At 48.3% G+C, this 23,135-nt stretch overlaps 1 protein-coding gene across 2 annotated transcripts in view; it reads right to left on the bottom strand.

The window, feature by feature from the left end:
* LOC137301420 (transmembrane protease serine 4-like) overlaps positions 1–23,135 on the bottom strand; it is a 53,240-nt gene that overhangs the window by 8,067 nt on the left and 22,038 nt on the right. For both annotated transcript variants that reach the window (XM_067970913.1, XM_067970914.1), the window contains exons 2-11: positions 18,904–18,988; positions 15,489–15,599; positions 13,255–13,407; positions 13,036–13,165; positions 10,983–11,090; positions 9,561–9,601; positions 8,259–8,418; positions 5,127–5,296; positions 2,147–2,242; positions 5–147 (exon numbers count right to left, since the gene is read on the bottom strand). In XM_067970913.1, the coding sequence (XP_067827014.1) occupies positions 5–147; positions 2,147–2,242; positions 5,127–5,296; positions 8,259–8,418; positions 9,561–9,601; positions 10,983–11,090; positions 13,036–13,165; positions 13,255–13,407; positions 15,489–15,599; positions 18,904–18,988 (1,197 nt within the window). The remainder of the gene's footprint in view (positions 1–4; positions 148–2,146; positions 2,243–5,126; positions 5,297–8,258; positions 8,419–9,560; positions 9,602–10,982; positions 11,091–13,035; positions 13,166–13,254; positions 13,408–15,488; positions 15,600–18,903; positions 18,989–23,135) is intronic.

Genomic DNA, 23,135 nt, shown 5'->3' with positions numbered 1-23,135 from the left:
CTACCTGACACGCGTCCACTTTCCCAGCAGGGTACCCTGCGCACAGCATGCGGCCCGTGATCTGCCCGCTGTAATATGGCCTCTGATTGCACACAGGCTGTTTGATCACCGATACGCTGGCCTGTTGTAGCACAGACGACACTTGACCTAGTGTAAAAAGAAACACAACAAACATCAGAACAGGAAATTTCACCCCGTACACAAAATCCAGGCTGACACTCCCAGTGCTGTACTGAGGGAGTGCTGCGCTGTCAGAGGTGCCGTCTTTCAGATGAGACGTTAAGCCGAGGCTCCGCCTGCCCTCTCGGCACTATTTTGAAGAATAGCAGGGGAGTTCTCCCTGGTGTCCTGGGCCAATATTTATCTCTCAATCAAAATCACTAAAACAAATGATTTGGTCATTATCACATTGCTGTTTGTGGGATCTTGCTGTGCGCAAATTGGCTGCCGTGTTTCCTACATTACAACAGTGGCCACACTTCTGAAGTATTTCATTGGCTGTAAAGCGCTTTGGGACGTCCTGAAGACGCTGTAGAAATGCAAGTCTTTCTTTCTTTCCACCTGACTCGCCCCATCTGGTCCTGCACTGACCAGTGACGCACAGCACACGGGGAATGAATTCCTTATGGGGCACAAATCTAAACAAGCAAATAAAGTCACCAATTGCTCTTCCTGACCGATGCCAGCTCCAGCTCAGGCAAGAATCGAAACCATTGTAACTTCTTATACCAGCTTCCTGATGGGTGAGTGGGTAATTACAACCAATCTCAGGGGAGTCTTGAGGCACACAGACCAGGGAAGTCCCCAGCCTGTGTTACATTAGGCAAATTAGGCCAGGGCAGCAGGTCAAGGTCGAACTAGTGACCTCGGAGTCCCTGGGCTAGGAAGGGGGAAAGAAATCTTCCGGGGCTCGCACTCCAGATCACTGCCTGACCCTTAGGGAAGAGTGTGGGGGGCAGGGGAAAGAGAGCAAGGGGCTGGGGGAAGAGAGAGTAAGGGGAAGAGAGACGGTCTGAGCGAGGAAGCTGCATCTCTCCCCAACTCAAAATAATCTGCCAATACTCACTGTCAGTGCTCACAAAAAGAATGGCCAATGTAATGAGGCATTGGAGGGGCAACTGATACCCATTGACCTTTACCCCAGCGAGAGTCAGACCCTTCAAAAAGGTCATGGGAGGAGCATTGGGGGGGGGGAAGGAGCCCCACCAGACTTCAGGAGGATGCAATGATTCTGGCTTCTCAGGGAGACGGACTCTTTAACAGAGGTCCTATCAGAGAGAGAATCTCTTTCGAGGCACGACCTTTGACTTTACGTACAATCGCACGTTAGAATGTTCTGGAGCAGGAGTTCCAAGCTACAGCCCACTGACCACTTGGCCACGGAGCCCTGGTAATCGGGCTCTCGGACCTCAGCCAACTCCATCCTGTTTGTCGTATCTCTCACTCGCTGGTTCGTCCAGTTTGAATTCTGTGGGTCTGGGGGTTTATAGGGTTACCAAGCCTCCAAGATTGCCCTGGAGTCTCCAGGAATTAAAGGTTATTGTCCCAGACACTGCTGTGAGCTAAAACCCAGGAGAAAAATCATCGGCGGATTTAAAAGAAAATGTGTGGGTTCTTTTCCCATTTTGTTTGAACATTTTTATTTATTGGTTATAAAAATATTGGCGGTGGGGAAAATAGGCGGTTTGATTGACAGTCAAGAATCATCCAATCAGATAACAAAGGGTTTGCTCGCTTCTCAATTGACTTGGGAAGGCGGGACACCATGAGGATGGGCATGTCAGGCGACCAATGGCAGGAGCGTAGAGGCGGAGTGGTTGGAGGCGGGAAGTCATGTGACGAAACCTCCCAGAATACCTCCAATCAGCGTTGGTGATCCCTAGGATTGGAAGGATCTGTTCTTAACGGTTACCTCATTGGTGGATATATCGTAAATCGGAACCCCACGATCTGTCAGTGTGACCAACTGGGGATTAATGGTAACGGGGGCGTTAAACTTTACAACTGCCCCTCCTTCAGACTGCATACTGCGCCCACAAGAGCAGGAGACTGGGTACCCATGGACTAGAGAGTGGAGAAACCCGTCTTGTTCAGCCTTGTTTGAATGGGTGACGTCACAGCCAATAGTAACCAAGGTGGTAATTACCGTATTCCTTAGTGTAGCCCCAGCCAGTCACCCATGCCGAGATACCCTCTTGAATCGGTGCGTCGTGGTTGGGTAAGCAAACTGGACGGATGTAATCTAAGGGAAGAAACGGAGAAAAGTTATTTTAGAAGAATAAAAATTGAGTTCATAGTAAGATAAATGACAGTGAATACAAGGGCACCATTGCACCTCAGGCTGAACCAGTATGTTCAGGGGCACATCGCCTCTGGTAGAGGCAGCAAACCAATATTGTTTAATATAACCAATAAATAAACGGTCAGGTTGAGAGGAGTAGCCTTTTGCGGGGAGAGGAAACTGCGCCCTTTACGCAGCCCCTTCCATACATTGGACGGGACAAGTGTCCTGTTCTCAGATGGCTTAGTGATTAACTGCCCCACATAGTGCCATACAGACCAGGAGTGTCCTAGGATTGTTCTCCAGCCTGTGCCTAATCTCAGCCAGGGTGGGTGGTACTAGCCCTACAATTGGATGCAGCACCTCGGGGTTAGGGGAACATTGACCAAGGGGGCACAATAGTGATCACTGCCACGTCTCTCCTACTGGAAAGTTAAGTGTGTGCAAGTAATTGTGTGCGTGCACACTGGGGGAGAACAGGACCTGGCTCTGCTGTGAAAGCCCACACAGTTGAATATCTTCCTGACACGGCCGAGAATAACGTGAAGAAAGGCCTCTTGGGAGGTCACTGCCGTGGAACTGTACCCTAGTGAGAGTCGGTTCCCGTGGAACTGTACCCTAGTGAGAGTCGACGCCCGTGGAACTGTACCCCAGTGAGAGTCGACGCCCGTGGAACTGTACCACAGTGAGAGTCGGTTCCCGTGGAACTGTACCCCAGTGAGAGTCGGTTCCCGTGGAACTGTACCCCAGTGAGAGTCGGTTCCCGTGGAACTGTACCCCAGTGAGAGTCGGTTCCCGTGAAACTGTACCCCAGTGAGAGTCGGTGCTCGTGGAACTGTACCCCAGTGAGAGTCGGTTCCCGTGGAACTGTACCCCAGTGAGAGTCGGTGCTCGTGGAACTGTACCCCAGTGAGAGTCGGTGCTCGTGGAACTGTACCCCAGTGAGAGTCGGTTCCCGTGAAACTGTACCCCAGTGAGAGTCGGCGCTCGTGGAACTGTACCCCAGTGAGAGTCGACGCTCGGGGAACTGTACCCCAGGGAGAGTCGGTTCCCGTGGAACTGTACCCCAGGGAGAGTCGGTTCCCGTGGAACTGTACCCCAGGGAGAGTCGGTTCCCGTGGAACTGTACCCCAGGGAGAGTCGACGTTCGGGGAACTGTACCCCAGGGAGAGTCGACGCTCGGGGAACTGTACCCCAGGGAGAGTCGACGCTCGGGGAACTGTACCCCAGGGAGAGTCGACGTTCGGGGAACTGTACCCCAGGGAGAGTCGACGTTCGGGGAACTGTACCCCAGGGAGAGTCGACGCTCGGGGAACTGTACCCCAGTGAGAGTCGACGCTCGGGGAACTGTACCCCAGGGAGAGTCGACGTTCGGGGAACTGTACCCCAGGGAGAGTCGACGCTCGGGGAACTGTACCCCAGGGAGAGTCGACGTTCGGGGAACTGTACCCCAGGGAGAGTCGACGCCCGTGGAACTGTACCACAGTGAGAGTCGGTTCCCGTGGAACTGTACCCCAGTGAGAGTCGGTTCCCGTGGAACTGTACCCCAGTGAGAGTCGGTTCCCGTGGAACTGTACCCCAGTGAGAGTCGGTTCCCGTGAAACTGTACCCCAGTGAGAGTCGGTGCTCGTGGAACTGTACCCCAGTGAGAGTCGGTTCCCGTGGAACTGTACCCCAGTGAGAGTCGGTGCTCGTGGAACTGTACCCCAGTGAGAGTCGGTGCTCGTGGAACTGTACCCCAGTGAGAGTCGGTTCCCGTGAAACTGTACCCCAGTGAGAGTCGGCGCTCGTGGAACTGTACCCCAGTGAGAGTCGACGCTCGGGGAACTGTACCCCAGGGAGAGTCGGTTCCCGTGGAACTGTACCCCAGGGAGAGTCGGTTCCCGTGGAACTGTACCCCAGGGAGAGTCGGTTCCCGTGGAACTGTACCCCAGGGAGAGTCGACGTTCGGGGAACTGTACCCCAGGGAGAGTCGACGCTCGGGGAACTGTACCCCAGGGAGAGTCGACGCTCGGGGAACTGTACCCCAGGGAGAGTCGACGTTCGGGGAACTGTACCCCAGGGAGAGTCGACGTTCGGGGAATTGTACCCCAGGGAGAGTCGACGCTCGGGGAACTGTACCCCAGTGAGAGTCGACGCTCGGGGAACTGTACCCCAGGGAGAGTCGACGTTCGGGGAACTGTACCCCAGGGAGAGTCGACGCTCGGGGAACTGTACCCCAGGGAGAGTCGACGTTCGGGGAACTGTACCCCAGGGAGAGTCGACGCTCGGGGAACTGTACCCCAGGGAGAGTCGACGCTCGGGGAACTGTACCCCAGGGAGAGTCGACGCTCGGGGAACTGTACCCCAGGGAGAGTCGACGCTCGGGGAACTGTACCCCAGGGAGAGTCGACGCTCGGGGAACTGTACCCCAGGGAGAGTCGACGTTCGGGGAACTGTACCCCAGGGAGAGTCGACGTTCGGGGAACTGTACCCCAGGGAGAGTCGACGCTCGGGGAACTGTACCCCAGGGAGAGTCGACGCTCGGGGAACTGTACCCCAGGGAGAGTCGACGTTCGGGGAACTGTACCCCAGGGAGAGTCGGCGCCCATGGAACTGTACCCCAGTGAGAGTCGGTGCCCGCACCCCAGACAGAGACGGGACCCAAATCTCAGTGACAGTCAGCCCCAACAGGAGTTAAGGGAGAAAATTGTGGGAAACTGTACTGAAAATCGGATCCTAATGGAGAAAGTGCCCCTTTAGAAAGTGAGGTGACACCGACTGGTTAAAGGTCAAATACAGTTCATTAATTAATGGTGCCCATTGCTGCAATCAGACAACACCTCACCTGCGGGCAGTGCCTCACCTGTGTAGGGTAAAGGTGACCTCAATTTTATGAGTGCAATGTCATAATCGCTGCTCAATGAGTTGTAGTTTCCATTTGTGATGATCTTGACGATGGAGTAGCTGCTTCCTCCCGAGTACAGAGAGTCACTCCCAGCGAACACCTTCCAGTTCTCAATCTGATTATATTCCCTGGAATAAATACAACTCCTGTCAGCAAATAATTTTTAAAAAATCTCAGTTTATCGGGCGCTTTTGGGGTTGGGTCAGTGGCACATTAATGGGACGGTGTAGAGGGAGCTTTACTCTGTATCTAACCCTGTACCTGCCCTGGGAGTATTTGACGGGACAGTGTAGAGGGAGCTTTACTCTGTATCTAACCCGTGCTATACCTGCCCTGAGAGTGTTTGATGGGACTGTGTAGAGGGAGCTTTACTCTGTATCTAACCCGTGCTGTACCTGCCCTGGGAGTGTTTGATGGGACAGTGTAGAGGGAGCTTCACTCTGTATCTAACCCTGTACCTGCCCTGGGAGTGTTTGATGGGACAATGTAGAGGGAGCTTTACTCTGTGTCTAACCCTGTACATGCCCTGGGAGTGTTTGATGGGACAGTGTAGAGGGAGCTTTACTCTGTATCTAACCCGTGCAGAAAAGATTTACTAGGATGCTACCGGGACTTGATGGTTTGACTTACAGGGAGAGGTTAGACAGACTGGGACTTTTTTCCCTGGAGAGTAGGAGGTTAAGGGGTGATCTTATAGAAGTCTATAAAATAATGAGGGGCATAGATAAGGTCGATAGTCAAAATCTTTTCCCAAAGGTAGGGGAGTCTATAACGAGGGGGCATAGATTTAAGGTGAGAGGGGAGAGATACAAAAGGGTTCAGAGGGGCAATTTTTTCACTCAAAGGGTGGTGAGTGTCTGGAACGAGCTGCCAGAGGCAGTAGTAGAGGCGGGTACAATTTTGTCTTTTAAAAAGCATTTGGACAGTTACATGGGTAAGATGGGTATAGAGGGATATGGGCCAAGTGCAGGCAATTGGGACTAGCTTAGTGGTATAAACTGGGCGACATGGACATGTTGGGCCGAAGGGCCTGTTTCCATGTTGTAACTTCTATGATTCTATGATTCTATGATTCTATACCTGCCCTGAGAGTGTTTGATGGGACAGTGTAGAGGGAGCTTTACTCTGTATCTAACCCGTGCTATACCTGCCCTGAGAGTGTTTGATGGGACAGTGTAGAGGGAGCTTTACTCTGTATCTAACCCGTGCTATACCTGCCCTGAGAGTGTTTAGGAACATTGGAACATAGGAACAGGAGTAGGCCATTCAGCCCCTCGTGCCTGCTCCGCCATTTGATAAGATCATCAGGTTATAGTCGAACAGCTTTATTTGAAATCACAAGCTTTCGGAGCTTTCCTCCTTCGTTCGGTGAACCCTTCACCTGACGAAGGAGAAAAGCTCTGAAAGCTTGTGATTTCAAATAAAGCTGTTGGACTATAACCTGGTGTTGTGCGACTCCTTACATTTGTCCACCCCAGTCCATCACCGGCATCTCCACACCATGATAAGATCTTGGCTGATCTGTGATCTAACTCCATATACCTGCCTTTGGCCCATATCCCTTAATACCTTTGGTTGCCAAAAAGCTATCTATCTCAGATTTAAATTTAGCAATTGAGCTAGTATCAATAGCCATTTGCGGTAGAGTGTTCCAAACTTCTACAACCCTTTGTGTGTAGAAATGTTTTCTAATCTCGCTCCTGAAAGGTCTGGCTCTAATTTTTAGACTGTGCCCCCTACTCCTAAAATCCCCAACCAGCGGAAATAGTTTCTCTCTATCCACCCTATCTGTTCCCCTTAATATCTTATAAACTTCGATCAGATCACCCCTTAACCTTCGAAACTCTAGAGAATACAACCCCAACTTGTGTAATCTCTCCTCGTAACTTAACCCTTGAAGTCCGGGTATCATTCTAGTAAACCTACGCTGCACTCCCTCCAAGGCCAATATGTCCTTCTGAAGGTGCGGTGCCCAGAACTGCTCTCAGTACTCTAGTGCGGTCTAACCAGGGTTTTGTATAGCTGCAGCATAACTTCTGCCCCCTTGTACTCTAGTCCTCTAGATATAAAGGCCAGTATTCCATTAGCCTTATTGATTATTTTCTGCACCTGATCATGACACTTCAATGATCTATGTACCTGAACCCCTAAGTCCCTTTGGACATCCACTGTTTTTAACTTTTTACAATTTAGAAAGTACCCTGTTCTATCCTTTTTTGATCCAAAGTGGATGAACTCACATTCGTCTACTTTGAATTCCATTTGCCACAGTTTTGCCCATTCACCTAATCTATCAATATCGCTTTGTAATTTTATGTTTTCATCTACACTGCTTACAATGCCACCAATCTTTGTGTCATTGGCAAACTTAGATATGAGACTTTCTATGCCTTCATCTAAGTCGTTAATAAATATTGTGAATAATTGAGGCCCCAAGACAGATCCCTGTGGGACTCCACTAATCACATCCTGCCAATGTGAGTACCTTCCCATTATCCCTACTCTCTGTCGCCTTTCGCTCAGCCAACTTCCTAACCAAGTCCGTACTTTTCCCTTAATTCCATGGGCTTCTATCTTATGTGGGACCTTATCAAATGGGACTGTGTAGAGGGAACTTTATTCTGTATCTAAACCTTGCTGTACCTGCCCTGGGAGTGTTTGATGGGACAGTGTAGAGAGAGCTTTACTCTGTATCTAACTCCCTGCTTTACCTGTTTGATGCTGATACTGAGTGACTAAAATGGAGTGTTCTTTTTAGCACCAATATCCTCAGCTTGATGAGCACAAAAAAAATATAAGATGACAGAAACCCGACAGGAGGGGATGTTTCATTGAATATTTAAATGTCAAGTGGATTGTGGGTTGGCTGGTCACATGGTTCGCGTTGCATTTGGGGGCGTTACCAGCCAATGCTGATGCCTGATTGGAGGAGGTTGTGTGATCGAGATGGAATGTGCGTAGCCTGTCAGTGCCCTGGTGGGGCCTGTGGGGTACGAATTGGGGCGTGGTGGGATTGGGGGCGTGAGATTGCGGGGGGATGACGGGGGGGGGCGGGGGGAGGAGGGGGTGCACAGTTACTCCCGCACTTACTCTGGGAAGCAGTGTGCAGCAGTTACGATCCACTGGGAGTTTATTACGCTGCCCCCACACAGGTGCTGGTTATTGTACTTGAGGCTAACTTGCCAGGGCCAATCTTCGATATTGGCGTCAGTCCCACCTACAATCCGATCACTGGCACTCCGCTGACACCCTGAAATATTTCAACACAAAACACCCGATTTGTTTTTTTTCACCAGATGCGACTGAACACAATCCTTCAGGATAATCTGAAAATCCCAACAAATTGTTGGACTATCAGAATCTGTATGAGCAGGAAAGGCCTTCCCTTTCCCCTTTATTGATTGGTATTGAGCAGAAAAAGCAGAAACACGTCTATTTGCCCCTTGATCCCAGTTCAAAATCTTTCCACAGTAACTGATTCCACAACTCGATTTATCTGATTTTAAAGAGGCACCATCACCTCAACTGAATCAGCCACTTCAATGCCATGGCTACTACAGCAGGTCAGAGGCTGGGTATTCTGCGGCGAGTGACTCACCTCCTGACTCCTCAAAGCCTCTCCACCATCTACAAGGCACAAGTCAGGAGTGTGATGGAATACTCTCCACTTGCCTGGATGAATGCAGCTCCAACAACACTCAAGAAGCTCAACACCATCCAGGACAAAGCAGCCCGCTTGATTGGCACCCCATCCACCACCCTAAACATTCACTCCCTTCACCACCGGCGCATTGTGGCTACAGTGTGTACCATCCACAGGATGCACTGCACTGAGGGAGAACCTTCACCACACGGACTGCAGCAGTTCAAGAAGGCGGCTCACCACCACCTTCTCAACTAGAGATGGGGCAATAAATTCCGGCCTTGCCAGCGAGGCCCACATTCCGAGAATGAATATATAAAAACAAACGAGAGTGGTCGGTAAACACACAGGAAGAGATGAAGTGAATCCTGCTGAAACTGGTCACTGTGACGCGATAAGGACAAATAAATATTTGTCAGAAAACAGGTGGGGAGCAAGGCGATGGGGACCCTCATGAAGCCTCGACAAGACCAGTAACCCCAAACAATGGTTAGACAGGAACTCCATCTCCTCTCTACTCCTAGAACCAACCATCAACATGAACTGTCCAAGAAGCCCCATGTCTGGGTCTGTTGTAGACTAATTGATAGAGATTGATTGCTGTGATTAATCGACAGATCCATTATCGTTGTATCATGCGACTATCAGGATGGTGGAAGGCAATCTAGATGGACCCTGGTCTTTATCGTCTATCAATTCCTATGTTCCTCAAACAAGAGACACCCCTTTAAAAGGAATAATTAACTCACGTGCACAGACAAGGGACACAATCTTCCCGGAAGAGCAGGACCTGAACAGAAAACAAAAGGAAACATTGGCTCAGTGGCTGGTTTATTTTTCACTCAAGATTTAACTTTATTTTGTTGTTTTTCTCTCCCAGAGATGGAATGTTGACTCGATGCCGGACAAGGGAGTGATAATTAAATGCTGCCATTAATTCAGGGACCGACAGTTAATTCCGAAATCTTTGCTATTTGTTTCCAGGAATCAACATCAGTTTCCCTGATGTTGATTCCTGGAAAACTTCACCAAAAAAAAAAAATCAAAGAAGCAATTCGAGTGGTTCTCAAGGCTCCGGTAAAACCATGCGATAGATTTTTGTTTTGCTACCGACTTTAGATCACAGGTTATTTAATCTCTGGAGCTGTTTTTGGACAGTTCCCCCAGCCCTATAACCCTCCAAGATCTCTGCGTTCCTCTGCGCCTCTCCAATTTTCATCGCTCCACCGTTGGCGGCTGCGCCTTCGGCTGCCTAGGCCCTAAGCTCTGGAATTCCCTCCCTGAACCTCTCCGCGGTGAAGGAGTCTTGTTCTGCAGCTGGTTGTGTGGTTGTTTACCCGGGAGCGCCTTGTCCCAACACTGGGCACCTCCGGAATGGGAAAATATTTGTTTTCTCAGTGCTAGGAAAATATTTGTTTTCTCAGTGCTATTTGTTTCCAGGAATCAACATCAGTTTCCCTGATGTTGATTCCTGGAAAACTTCACCAAAAAAAAAATCAAAGAAGCAATTCGAGTGGTTCTCAAGGCTCCGGTAAAACCATGCGATAGATTTTTGTTTTGCCCACTCGTTATAAATCCCATCCGGTTTTCCTTCCGTTGATTTCAAAGAAATGAGAATCATAGAAAGGTTACAGCATGGAAGGAAGCCATTCAGCCCATCAAGTCCAGGCCGGCTCTATGCAAGAGCAATCCGGGTTCTGCAAGATCTATGCAAGAATCAGGTGGATTCTGTAAAGGGCTTCCTCAGATTAAGGAGAAAATCTACCCCCCATTTCCACCGTGGAATTCCTCAACCCACCAGAACATCTCTGCAGGACCCTGCCAGTATCTGAATGGCAAATAGGTTGCTACTGGAGTCAGCTGGGCTGTGAGGTGAACTCAGTTAAGGACGCTGTCTCAAACCCCTCCACTAGGGCTCCATTCCCAAATCCAGATTTGTTCATCTCTGAAATATGTTCAGGAAAAAGCCGTTCGGAAATCAGAATCTAAATTTGGGACCCGAACCCCTTCCAAAAAAAAACCTCTTCCACTCCAAAATCCAGTGCCAAACTCTACACTTCTTGCCTTGCCATCAGAAGATACGAAGGAAGCCCGTGAGCAAGGATCGATAACCCAGCTCGTTGACACCTGTGCTGAACATTATTGGGTTACAGGCTCCAGTAAATACTCACCCTTCTGTTAAAGCACTCTGGATGGAAGCAGGGTTTGTGACTTTGTTGAAGTCGACTATGCTGTGCACGGGCCACAAATTCATTTCCACGGGGGCACTTTTAGGGTCCCTGCAGAGCAACAACACTGGTTAAAAAACTCTTCCAAACCCGGCCAATACATCATAGTCGCTGCTGGACTAGCCACAGACACTACCCGTCGCATTTGTCCAATCCAGGATCCAACTTGATGTGATTTACCAACATGACCATTGCTGCAATTCTGATGCTACAAACTCGACAACAGTACAACATTCTGTTCAATGCTGGGCACCAAATGCAGAGACTTTGTAGATCAGCGTTTGATACTTGGACCAATTTCCGTCTCTTTGCTCCCCAGCTTCTTCTGCCCCTCCTCCTAACTCAGCTGTCGAATCCCAGCTCCCAGTTTAGTTGTCCTTCGCTGCCCCCTCTCCAATGCCCGGTGTGTCTTTCTCATAATACGGTGCCCAGAATCACACCCAGTGCTCCAGGTGGGGCCGGACCAGCGCTCTGTACAAACTCAATCACCCCCTGTGATTTGTGCTCGATCCCTCTAGTGTCCAACCCAAGGTGGAGGACGGTTGCACCAGAGCCACTGGGAGCGGAGGAGGTGTGGGCAGGTTCTTGGAGTGGGGATCCCCTATCGGTGCACGGCTGGTAAGGTGGTCCATACCCCTGGGGTCTACCCAACTTTCCCCGCCACATTCCTGAACCATGGCAACCCTCTCCACTTTGCCAGATTTTCCATGTTTCCCTCTCCCTCTTCCTATTCTGCTGTAGCCATTTACACCGCCTCTGGACCCATTTTGTTTTCGATACTTGTCCCATTATCACCTCCTTTGGCCTTGCACCATCATCCCTTATGCCCTGCACCCTATCACAAACCTTCCACTTTTGTTCTTCCCCATCCCCCTCTTTTCCCGACTGCATTTGCTTAAAAACTGTTAAATCTCTAATATCTTCCAGGTCTGAAACGGTAACTCGGTTTCTCTCTCTACAGACACTGCCTGACCTGCTGAGTGTTTCCAGCATTTTCTGGTTTTATTCCACGATCCTACTTGTTCTCTTTACTGCTGCTGGACATTGTGCCAATGGCTTCATCGATCTATCCACCAGTCTCCCAGATCCCTCTCCTGCGTCGTGTCCCGTACAGTAACACCGTTTACTTTATATCATGACTTTGTATCTGTCCACATTAAACAACATCTGTCACTCGCCAGCCCAACTCACCATTCTACCCAGGTCTTTCTGTGTTTGATCTGCTTGTTCCGTTAACTCCTAGCTTTGTTTCATTTGCAAACAGAGATATTTAACCAGCTCATTTTTAAACAGTAAATCCTTTGACTGAGACTCGGTCTGCCTGTTTAAGTGGATGTTAATGATCCCAAGCCAATTGTCCTGGACAACATTTATGCCTTAAGCACCACCAAAAATCCATCAATTACTCGTTCATCCCCCTGGTGTTGCGGGATCTCGCTTCGCAAAATACGTCCACTGCGTTTGCCTACATAACAGGCATTGCTCTTCGAGGTAATTAATTGTGAGTGAAGCACTTTGAGATGCTCCGTAACAAAGTATTGTATAATCGCAAAGCTTTCTTTAGCCTTAGTTACATCATCGGGCTGGGCCACAAGCTGGAGTAAATCAGTGACAGGTCTCCAAACAGCAAGGAAAAGAAAGAGAGAAAGAAAGAATGAATTGTATTTATATCGCAGCTTTCACAACCTCAGGGTGTCCCATTGTGCTTTACAACCAATTAAGTACTTGTGGAAATGTAGTCACTGTTGTAATGTAGGGAAACATGGCAGCCAATTTGCGCACAGCAAGATCCCACAAACAGCAACGTGATAATGACCAGATAATCTGTTTTAGTGATATTGGTTGAGGAATAAATATTGGCCCAGGACATCGGGGAGAACTCCCCCTGCTCTTCTTTGAAATAGTGCCATGGGATCTGTTACATCCACCTGAGAGGGCAGACGTCTCATCCGATAGACATTAGGAGGAAAGCAGATTTGAAGATTCCTTTCAGTACCTCGAGTAGCCCAGCTGGTTGCACGTTACTTGTGCAAGGTTAGATTTCCAGTTGTCATAACACACACTTTTCCACTTCTGGGTTGCTGAATCTTTCACTTGTAAAATGGAGTTGAGCCCATATATCCGCACTGGAAGAGAACAGAGGAGCTGGTCGCTATCGTTCATCCAATAGGGCAGTCTCGAAACAAAACATACACAAAGTGATTCTTTTCTTTACCTGGAAATTGCCCTTGGAATGTGATGTTCAGCACACAGTCGACCTCATCTTCACCATCGGAGCAGTCTGCGATTCCATTGCATTGCGATTCGAGACGAATGAACTTAAAAGATTTGGGACAGAAGTAATAGTAGGTGTCGATGGCGACCTTCACTGCAAGGGAGAGGATGACACTGGTTAGACCCTCAGTTAAAGCCTCAGCTGGCTCATGGCTACCCCAGTGTTGATCATGGTCCCTGGTCATCACATCTAATATTGTGGACTAAGGCGACGTTTCACATCAATGAAAATAAAGATCCAATAACTTAAGCAATGATTCCTCGTCGTGATCCCAACACCGTGAGCATCAATAGGACAATCAACCCTGGGAGACTTCGTAGACGAGTCCCAGACCGGGAAGTATCCCAGGTTCAAACCTATAATGCACCAACTTAGCTGATCTCGGACAAGGAGACAACAGGAATGCAACAAATCAACTCTGTCTCCAGACTCAGAGGAGTGGGGAATAAAGTCAGCCAGGATTCCTGCCCCCGATCGCTGTCCAGTGACTCCTGCTGGACCAAGTGTGCATGTGGACAGCGGTGAAGGGAGCGGCTGTTTTACCTGGACCTGGGAGAATTTCCTGCTGGTCTCTGGTTCATAGAATCTTACAGCACAGAAGGAGGCCATTCGGCCCATTGCGCCTGTGCCGGCTCTTTGAAAGAGCTATCCAATTAATCCCACTCCCCCCTGCTCTTTCCCCATAGAACTGCAAATTTCTCCTTCTCAGGTATTTATCCAATTCCCTTTTGAAAATTATTGTTGAATCTGCTTCCACCGCCCTTTCAGGCAGCGCATTCCAGATCATCACAACTCGCTGCGTAAAAAAAATTCTCCTCATCTCCCCTCTTGGTCTTTTGCCAATTACCTTAAAACTGCGTCCTCTGGTTACCGACCCTCCTGCCACTGGAAACAGTTTCTCCTTATTTAGTCTAATCAAAACCCCTCACAATTTTGAACACCTCTATTAACCCCCACTTATCCTTTTCTGTTCTAAGGAGAAGAACCCAGGCTCCTCCAGTCTCTTCACATAACTGAAGTCCCTCATCCCTGGTTTTCATTCCAGTATATCTCCTCTCCGAGGCCTCGACATCCTTCCTAAAGTGTGGTGCCCAGAATTGGACACAATGCACCAGCTGAGGCCTAACCAGTGATATTTAAGAAGTTCCCACATCTCATAAGGTGAGACCCTTCTGTATTGTATTTGCTTGTTCCAGACCAACAGGATATAATTCCTAAACCTCTCGAACTAAAAGCATTGTCTCCGCACACCTTCACCGGGAGCTTTTACATAAACTGCGACCCCCCCCGCCCCCCCCCCAATAAAGGGGTTTTCCACGACTCCTGTCTCAGTTTACAAAACAGGAAACCCCACCGTCTATACTGATTTCAAGACTCAATTTAGTGAGCCCCTATATTCCATTGAGTACAGAAGATTAAGGGGTATCTAATTGAGGTGTTTAAGATGATTAAAGGATTTGATAGGGTGGATAGAGAGAAACTATTTCCTCTGGTGGGGGGAGTCCAGAACAAGGGGGCATAACCTTAAAATTAGAGCCAGGCCGTTCAGGGGTGATGTCAGGAAGCACTTCTTCACACAAAGAGTTGTGGAAATCTGGAACTCTCTCCCCCATAAAGCTGTTGAGGCTGGGGGTCAATTGAAAATTTCAAAACTGCGATTGATAGATTTTTGTTAGTCAAGGGTATTAAGGGTTACGGAACCAAGACGGGTAGATGGAGTTGAGGTACAGATCAGCCATGATCTAACTGAATGGCGGAACAGGCTCGAGGGGCTGAATGGCCTCCTCCTGTTCCTATGTTCCAGTGAAAGGGGCCACTCCAATTGACCTGAGCACCCCCTGGGATGGGGGATGGGGGGGGGGGAATACATTTTTTTTTAAAAAATCCACCAGGATCACCAATCCTGATCACTATCCTGCAATCCTTGCTGGAAGATGCACCTCTCTGTGCAGGTGGGCGCAGGGTGGGGATTGGAACAGGCTCTAGAGCAATGCCCCACACAGCCAGTTATCCTGTGGACGTTTGCTGCCCGGACTCGCTCATGAACAATGGAGGAGGAGCTACGGGACCAGGAGCCAGCATTTGAAGGAGAGGAAGGGAGAAAATGAAGGACACAGACAGGAGGAACAATTTACAATCGCTTTCTTGTTAAAAAAGCAAGAAAAACAACTTACCAAAATAAATAGCGACTGCAAGAATGCCCATAATTATAAGGACCGTCAGCACGACTATAATGGTCTTCTGTTTCTTCATTTTGCCTATGGTTGGAATTCTGGTACCGATTTCTGGAGAATTGAAAATATTATTTATGTGGGGGTGGGGTTCAGTTTTTTTTCCCCTTGCCGTCGAGCTATCCCAAAACCCGCCGGCTCTAAAGGGGGAAAGGATTGGGATTGGGATTGGGATTGGGATTGGGATTGGGATTGGGATTGGGGCTTTGAGCTGGAAACTGGACTCCGTTACTCGGGCACATCTCAAGAAAGACCTTTAGGAGTGAACGCGTCAAGTGTTTGTGGAAACAAAGCCTTCGAGGGGGGGTTGGTTTAGAGAAAATAAAAAGGCTTCAAAGGGGCAGAGCCACATGATATCCTCCCCCCTCCCAGGGAGAGGGCGGGGGGGGGGGGGTGGGGGAAGCGAGGGGGTGGGGGGGGGTTTACAAATTCCCTAAGGTTCCTCCATAAACGGGAGGGTGAATGGCCCTTGTTTCCAGGAAGATAGTTCAGAGGAAAGAATAAAGAACGATGGAGTACTTTAGAAGTGTAGTCACTGTTGTAATGTAGGCAACGCAGCAGTCAATTTGCGCACAGCAAGATCCCACAAACAGCAATGGGATAATGACCAGATAATCCGCGTTTTAACGATGTTGGTTGAGGGGTAAATATTGGGCAGGACATTAGGGGGTGGGGGGGGGGGGGGGAATCTCCGCCCTCCTTTGAAATAGTGCCATGGGACCTTTTACACCCACCAGAGAGGGCAGACGGGGCCTGGGTTTCACATCTCATCTGGAAGACGGCACTTACAACATTTCCGCCCTCCCTCTGTGCTGGAATGGGACTTGAACACACTACTTTCTGGCTCAGATGAGGGTGCTACCCACTGAGCCATGCCTGACACCTTAAGATGGACATGTGCCCTGCAGACACACTCAAATCATCTCCAGGTTGCAGAGTCCTGTTGATGGCAGCTGGGGATCAGATCACCTCACATTTCACTCAGTCACGCTACATGACGAGTCGAGGTACAATTAGGGAATGTGGGAGAAAATAACCAGAGCAAATCAAACATGAAAACAGCACAAAGTATTGGAATGGTATCTGTGGGACTGGAGCCATCTTTCAGAGAAAGATTGTCTTGCTTTTCAGAAAAAAAATAAATGGGTAGAGACACTAATGGTGAAATCATTCCTTTAACAAACAGCAAGAGAACATGTCTGTTTATCTCTGCGTTTCAAGACCTGCTAACAATGTCCCCAGGCTTTGATATGTGTCATTCCATTTATAAAATTTCAGTTCAGCCCCGAGTCTGACAGTCTAATCATTGTTTTTCATTTTCTAAAAATAGATTGTTCCAGGAAAAAAACATTTGCAAGAGTCCTAAATGAGTAATTTACATAGGTGCATGCCAAGATTTATAATCTGTAATATCAGCCATGGCTCAGTGATCGCACTCTAGCCTCTGAAGGTTGTGGGTTCAAGTCCCACACCAGGAATCAGGCTGACGCTCCAGTGCAGTACTGAGGGGCTGCCACACTTTTGGAGGTGCCGTCTTTCGGATGAGAGGTTAAACAGATCTTTTACGTCCACCTCTCAGGTGGACGTAAAAGATCCCACGGCACAATTTCATAGAAGAGCAGTAGAGTTCTCCCCCAGTGTCCTGGCCAATATTTATCCCTCAACCAACATCACCAAAGCAGATTATCTGATCATTATCACATTACTGTTTGTGGGATCTTGCTGTGCCCAAATTGGCTGCCGCGTTTCCTACATTACAACAGTGACTACACTTCAAAAGTACTTCATTGGCTGTGAAGTGCTTTGGGACGTCCTGAGGTCATGAAAGGCGCTATATAAATGCAAGTTCTTTCTTTCTGTAGATACCACAATGAACTGCGCTAGCGATGGTCCAAATAATATACAAAACAACTGAAGTAAAGTACAGGGTGAGAAACACCTTCGATAAAAATAGTTAGATTAACAAGTCATGAGAAACAGGATGGAGCTGGAAGGGGAAGGATGGACAGGAATGATCAAATTCTGAGCGAATAGGATCATTCGGGAGTTGATGAAAATGCCCTTTCTGTTCGGGAATTCCAACAAAACTGCTCCCCCAGAACGAACATTGAAGGGTTGGGAGAGCAGCTTCACAAGGAAGAGAGACCATTGAAAGCCGGTGGAGAACTTTTCCCATTGTTACTGGGAGTATCCAGTACATTGGTACATTACACTAGGAGAAAGTCCACTTGTGAACCTTAACATTGCTCAATCTTTGCCCTGGGATTAAACAGCTCAAAATGCTCTCTCCAGACACGACCCGCGAGTGCAAGGACAGAATGGAAAGGCCAATTTTCGGAGGTTATGCTGCCAGTGGCAACTTGATCTCAGAAAATTACCTCCCCCACCCCCCCACCCCAAACTGCCTTGCTGGGAAGCCAAAGAATTCATGTGAGGCTGGCGAATATTCACAGAGCCAGCAGTACACTTCCAAACACAGAGCGCCAGCAATGAAGGATTTGTCCTAGATTCTAGGCAGCCGTCTCAAGCACTGAGATTAATGGAGGAATTCATTCCTTCTCATTTCCCTGGAATTTCTGTCGAATTACTCAAATTAATAAATAATCTAATTGAATGACGGAACAGGATCGAGGGGCTGAATGGCCTACTCCTGTTCCTGTGTTCCCTATTCCTCCTGTTCAGGACAGGCTCCATCCAGTTCTCTTTGATCGGGTATTTAACAAAAGCCTGTAAATATCAGATGTAGCAGACAATATGCAACTATCCAAGAGCTTTCTTAAAGTGCCACTCTTATGTTGGTCTCGACTCCGCCAACAACAGACTTTTCTTAAATGTATAGAACCATACAAGACTTTCCATTCATGTAGCTGTAAACACAATCCAATTTATAATTTTGCAATGACTAGCGAAAACTAATTTTTTTTATCTACTTGCTCAGAAATAAAAATGAAAAGGCTGAAACGAGAAAAGGCCATTCGGCCCATAAACTCCAAGACTGCCACAGCTCATGTACAATATCCTCTATCACAGACTCTAAACCACTCAGAGAGTTCTGTACAAAGGCTCCCTGATTACTAAAGGGAATCAAACACTGAACAGGCTGGGGCTCTTTTCTCTAGAAAAGAGAAGGCTAAGGGGTGACCTGATAGAGGTCTTTAAAATTATGAAAGGGTTTGATAAGGTAGATGTAGGGATGATGTTTCCACTTGTGGGGTAGTCCAAAACTAGGGGTCATAAATATAAGCTAGTCACTAATAAATCCAATAAGGAATTCAAGAGAAACATCTTCTAAACAAACCCCCATTGGCACATGACATGACTTGGAAACTTTAAAACATGTTATAAGTTAGTTTTTAACCTGGATCTGCTGGAATAGTTGGACCTGAGGGATTAAGGCCAGAAAACTCATCCGTCTCCTCCTTTGACGTCACGCTCTGTCGTGGCTGAAAAGATATTCAAGGGGAGATAGTCAGATACCTTCCTGTGTCAAGGACTCTAATAAATAAGTACAACAAAATCTGACTCAACAACTCCCTGGAGTGGCTGAATGTGTAAATGCACCGCCGCGTAGAGCAGATCATCTCAGACCAGGAAGGTCCTGGTTTTGATCTCAGGCCTGTGCCGTTAGTTAATCTCAAGTCAGGGCGTTGGTAGAACTACTACAATGGGCTCATGTTGGGCCACAGTTTCACGGGTGATTATTCCCCTCCCTAGTCCAGGGGTACTGTGCCAGCTGAGATCAGTAACCTAGCACCCAGGGTAGGAATTGAAGCTCACCACGTGGTTCAGTGGGTCAACATAAATTCAGGGCTCGCCATGAGTCCTTTGGGAGTATTAGAACTCCGCACAAAGTGTTCACCTCCACGTGCAGCTGAAGCAGTAACGGTGGTTCGCACCCAAAGAGTTTCAAGTCAAGACTCTTTTTGGTACCAGTCACCTACTGTGATGGTTCCTCCGTTGGCTGGGTTAGGCCTGCAGCTGAAGTCCTTAGCTTCACACTTATTTAACAGTGGTTATGGTATGGGACTAAGAGCCCAGAGGTCATGAGTTCAACCCATAACAAAATCAATAAACCTGGTAATTTGTGGGCACCAAAAAAGTGACCATCAAAACTGTTGGATTGTTGTAAAAACCCAACTAGATCGCCAATGTCCTCCAGCCAAAAGGAACTTGCCCTCCCTACTTGGTCTGGCCTGCACGTTATTCCAATCTTACACTATGTTGTTGACTTGCAATGCTTTCTTAATTGGCATAGCAAGCCATTCAGTCGTCAGGACAATTACAGACGGGCAATAAATGTAGCCTTGCCCACAGCTACTATTGTTTGTTCCTCCTCTGGTTTCCCATCTTCTGTTTTATAACAACTGATCTTCATTGGCTGGTGACCAGCTTATGAACATATGAATTGAAAGTGGAGAAAGGTCCGTCCACACATACCCCGTCCACTAAATAGTGCAACCTCGAGTCCCACCCTCCCCAATTACCAGTAACGCTAACTCCTGGGGTCATGGGGGAGGGTGGGAATGAGGAGAAAGAGGGAGAAAAAAAAAACCTATGGCTAATTTCAGGAAGAATTCTGCAAAATTCTTCCCCAACTCCATAAAGGGAAAAAAAAAAGAAAGAAAACTCCAGGAGATCAGGATTATCTCTGACATTACTGCATCTAAGCCAGAGTCCCCGATTACACCACAGTGGCCTCCTCACTCCTCAGTGGGTACCGGGCACAATTTCCAAATTTGCAGATGACACAAAACTTGGAAGTGTAGTGAACAGTGAGGAGCATAGTGATAGACTTCAAGAGGACATAGACAGGCTGGTGGAATGGGCGGACACGTGGCAGATGAAATTTAACGCTGAGAATGGTGAGCTGATACATTTTGGTAGGAAGAATGAAGGGAGGCAATATAAACTAAAGGGTACAACTCTAAAGGGGGTGTGGGAACAGAGAGATCTGGGGGGATATGTACAGAGGTCATTGAAGGTGGCAGGACAGGTAGAGAAAGTGGTTAAGAAAGCATACAGGATCCTGGGCTTTATAAATAGAGGCATAGAGTACAAAAGGATGTTATGTTGAACCTTTATAAAACACTGGTTCAGCCACAATTGAAGTATTGTGTCCAATTCTGGGCACTGCACTTTAGAAAGGATGTGAAGGCCTTAGAGAGGGTGCAGAAAATATTTACTAGAATGGATCCAGGGATGAGGGACCTCAGTTACTTGGATAGACTGGAGAAGCTGGGATTGTTCTCCTCAGAGCAGAGAAGCTCAAGAGGAGATTTCAACTCGCCAAGGCTTCTTCGACAGCACCTCCCAAACCCGCGACCTCTACCACCTAGAAGGACAAGGGCAGCAGGCACATGGGAACAACACCACCTGCACGTTCCCCTCCAAGTCACACACCATCCCGACTTGGAAATATATCGCCGTTCCTTCATCGTCGCTGGGTCAAAATCCTGGCACTCCCTACCTAACAGCACTGTGGGAGAACCGTCACCACACGGACTGCAGCGGTTCAAGAAGGCAGCTCACCACCACCTTCTCAAGGGCAATTAGGGATGGGCAATAAATGCCGGCCTCGCCAGCGACGCCCACATCCCATAAACCAATATAAAAAAAATTGATAGGTGTTCAAAATCATGAAGGGTGTAGGCAAAGTAAATAAAGAAAATCTGTTCCCACTGGCAGAAGGGTCACGAACCTGAGCACACAGGTTTAAGGTGATTGGCAAAAGAACCAAAGGCGACATGAGGAAAAACTTTTTTACGCAGCGAGTGGTTAGGGATGGGCAATAAATGCCGGCATTGCCAGCGAAGCTCACATCCCGAGAATGAATTTAAAAACGGAGACAGAAAGAAGCATCTTCGCAAACCCTCTGCCCTAGAAACAAATGGTTTGTTGTAATGAGAAAAAAAATCCGTATTCGCAGGCGTAACCCACGAGGATACAGCAGACAGATCTCTCTTCCCCTCCCTTCCCTTCCTGTCGCCGTATTAAACCCAGGCCCCATCTGCCCATTGGAGGTGGTGCAAGATCCCATGGCACTATTCAAAGCACTAACAATTACACACACACAACCAAGACAACCAAAAATGATTCACTGGACATTGATACGTGCCAAGTAGATGTTTGCTTACAAAACGAGTCTCTTTCTCTCCAATTGTCCCTCTCTCCACACGAGGAAGTCAGTCCTAGCTGAGATCTGAGATCAGGAAGAGAGCGAAATGTGGGGTCCCCATCGTTCCATCGTACCCCATGTTGGTTCCATATCAACATGTCGGTCCCTCCCCCCACCCCTCCCATTTTAGTTGCTCTTTGTCCATGTGTCCCCATCCCAACTCCTCCCACTGCCAAACTCCAACAATCACACCCACTGTGCTGTGTTTGTTATTCCAAGTCACTGTTTACTCCAGGTAAATGGGACTTGATCCAGTAAGGTCTCAAATTTCCACATCTCTTAAATGCGAGCCTTTTGTTTAGTCTGTGCTTACTGCAGACAGGAAGCAGTTCTTAAATCTCTCTCACTGAAAGCATCATCTCTTCCTGCCTTCACAGGGGAGTTTTTACAAAACAGTAAGCCCTCCTGACTCTACTGTCTGCTCATGACTCACGTCTTGGTATTGCCTCTGCTCACGACTCTCACCTCTGCTCACGAAACAGCTCTTGCTATTGAAACTCAAAGTCTCAAGTCTATGGTGGCTGGGGTGCTCCTTCTGGCCTCAGAGCCCATGAGAAGGGGGTTGGGGGGGGGGGGTGGGGGGGGGTGGGGTGAAAGAGAAGAGAGCGAGCGAGACAGGGTAACTGCTCCTCGATCAGTGACCCCTGCTGGAAAGCGTGCACGATGTAGAGAGTGGGAAAAGGGCAGATTGACCCAGGTCAGGATGCTGTCCGTAGTCAAGTCACACTCAGGCCAGGATTTTCCACTGGGGGCTGAACTGTCGTCTTCTGCGGTCTCCCTGCCTCATCCTCAGTGATTTCAATCTCCATCTAAACTCACCATGCCCTCCACCCTCTGATCTCACTGCCCTCCTTTAAACTCTCACCTCCACATAAACTCAACCATACATATTCATGGCCACCCTCTCAAACTTGACATCCTACGTTGCCTCTCTATTCCCACCATCTCAATCACAGACAAGGCCATCTCTGACTGCTTCCTTGTATCCCTCACCACCCACATCCCCTTTCCTCCCATCCAACCTCATTTCCTTCTGTGTCCACCCCAGGAAAATCTCTCCCTCAACTCACTTACAACGGCACTTTCAAACTCCCGACTGTCTACCCTATGGCCCTCCATTCACCACGATACTTCTGCAGCTGTCGATCTGCTCAAACACTTCACCTTTGATGTCCTTGTCCCCGACAAAATCTTTACTCTTCCCCCATCCTCGTCATTCCCCTCTGGTATGGCTCCCATCTTCGCTCCTTCAAGTCCAAGGGGTGCAGATTTGAGTGTATCTGATGCACTACTGGTTTAACCATCCATCCCCAGATCTTGCTGGACCACATCAAGTGGCTTGCTCTCCTCTGCCAAAATGGCCCACTACTCCAAGATCATCTTAGAAATCAATGATAACCCTGGCTCCTTTCCCC

The sequence above is a fragment of the Heptranchias perlo genome, chromosome 33 (genome assembly GCF_035084215.1).
Source record: "Heptranchias perlo isolate sHepPer1 chromosome 33, sHepPer1.hap1, whole genome shotgun sequence".
NCBI classification, from domain to species: domain Eukaryota; kingdom Metazoa; phylum Chordata; class Chondrichthyes; order Hexanchiformes; family Hexanchidae; genus Heptranchias; species Heptranchias perlo.
The sequence above is the reverse complement of the archived record's forward strand: the minus strand, read 5'-3'. Positions and strand labels throughout refer to the sequence as shown.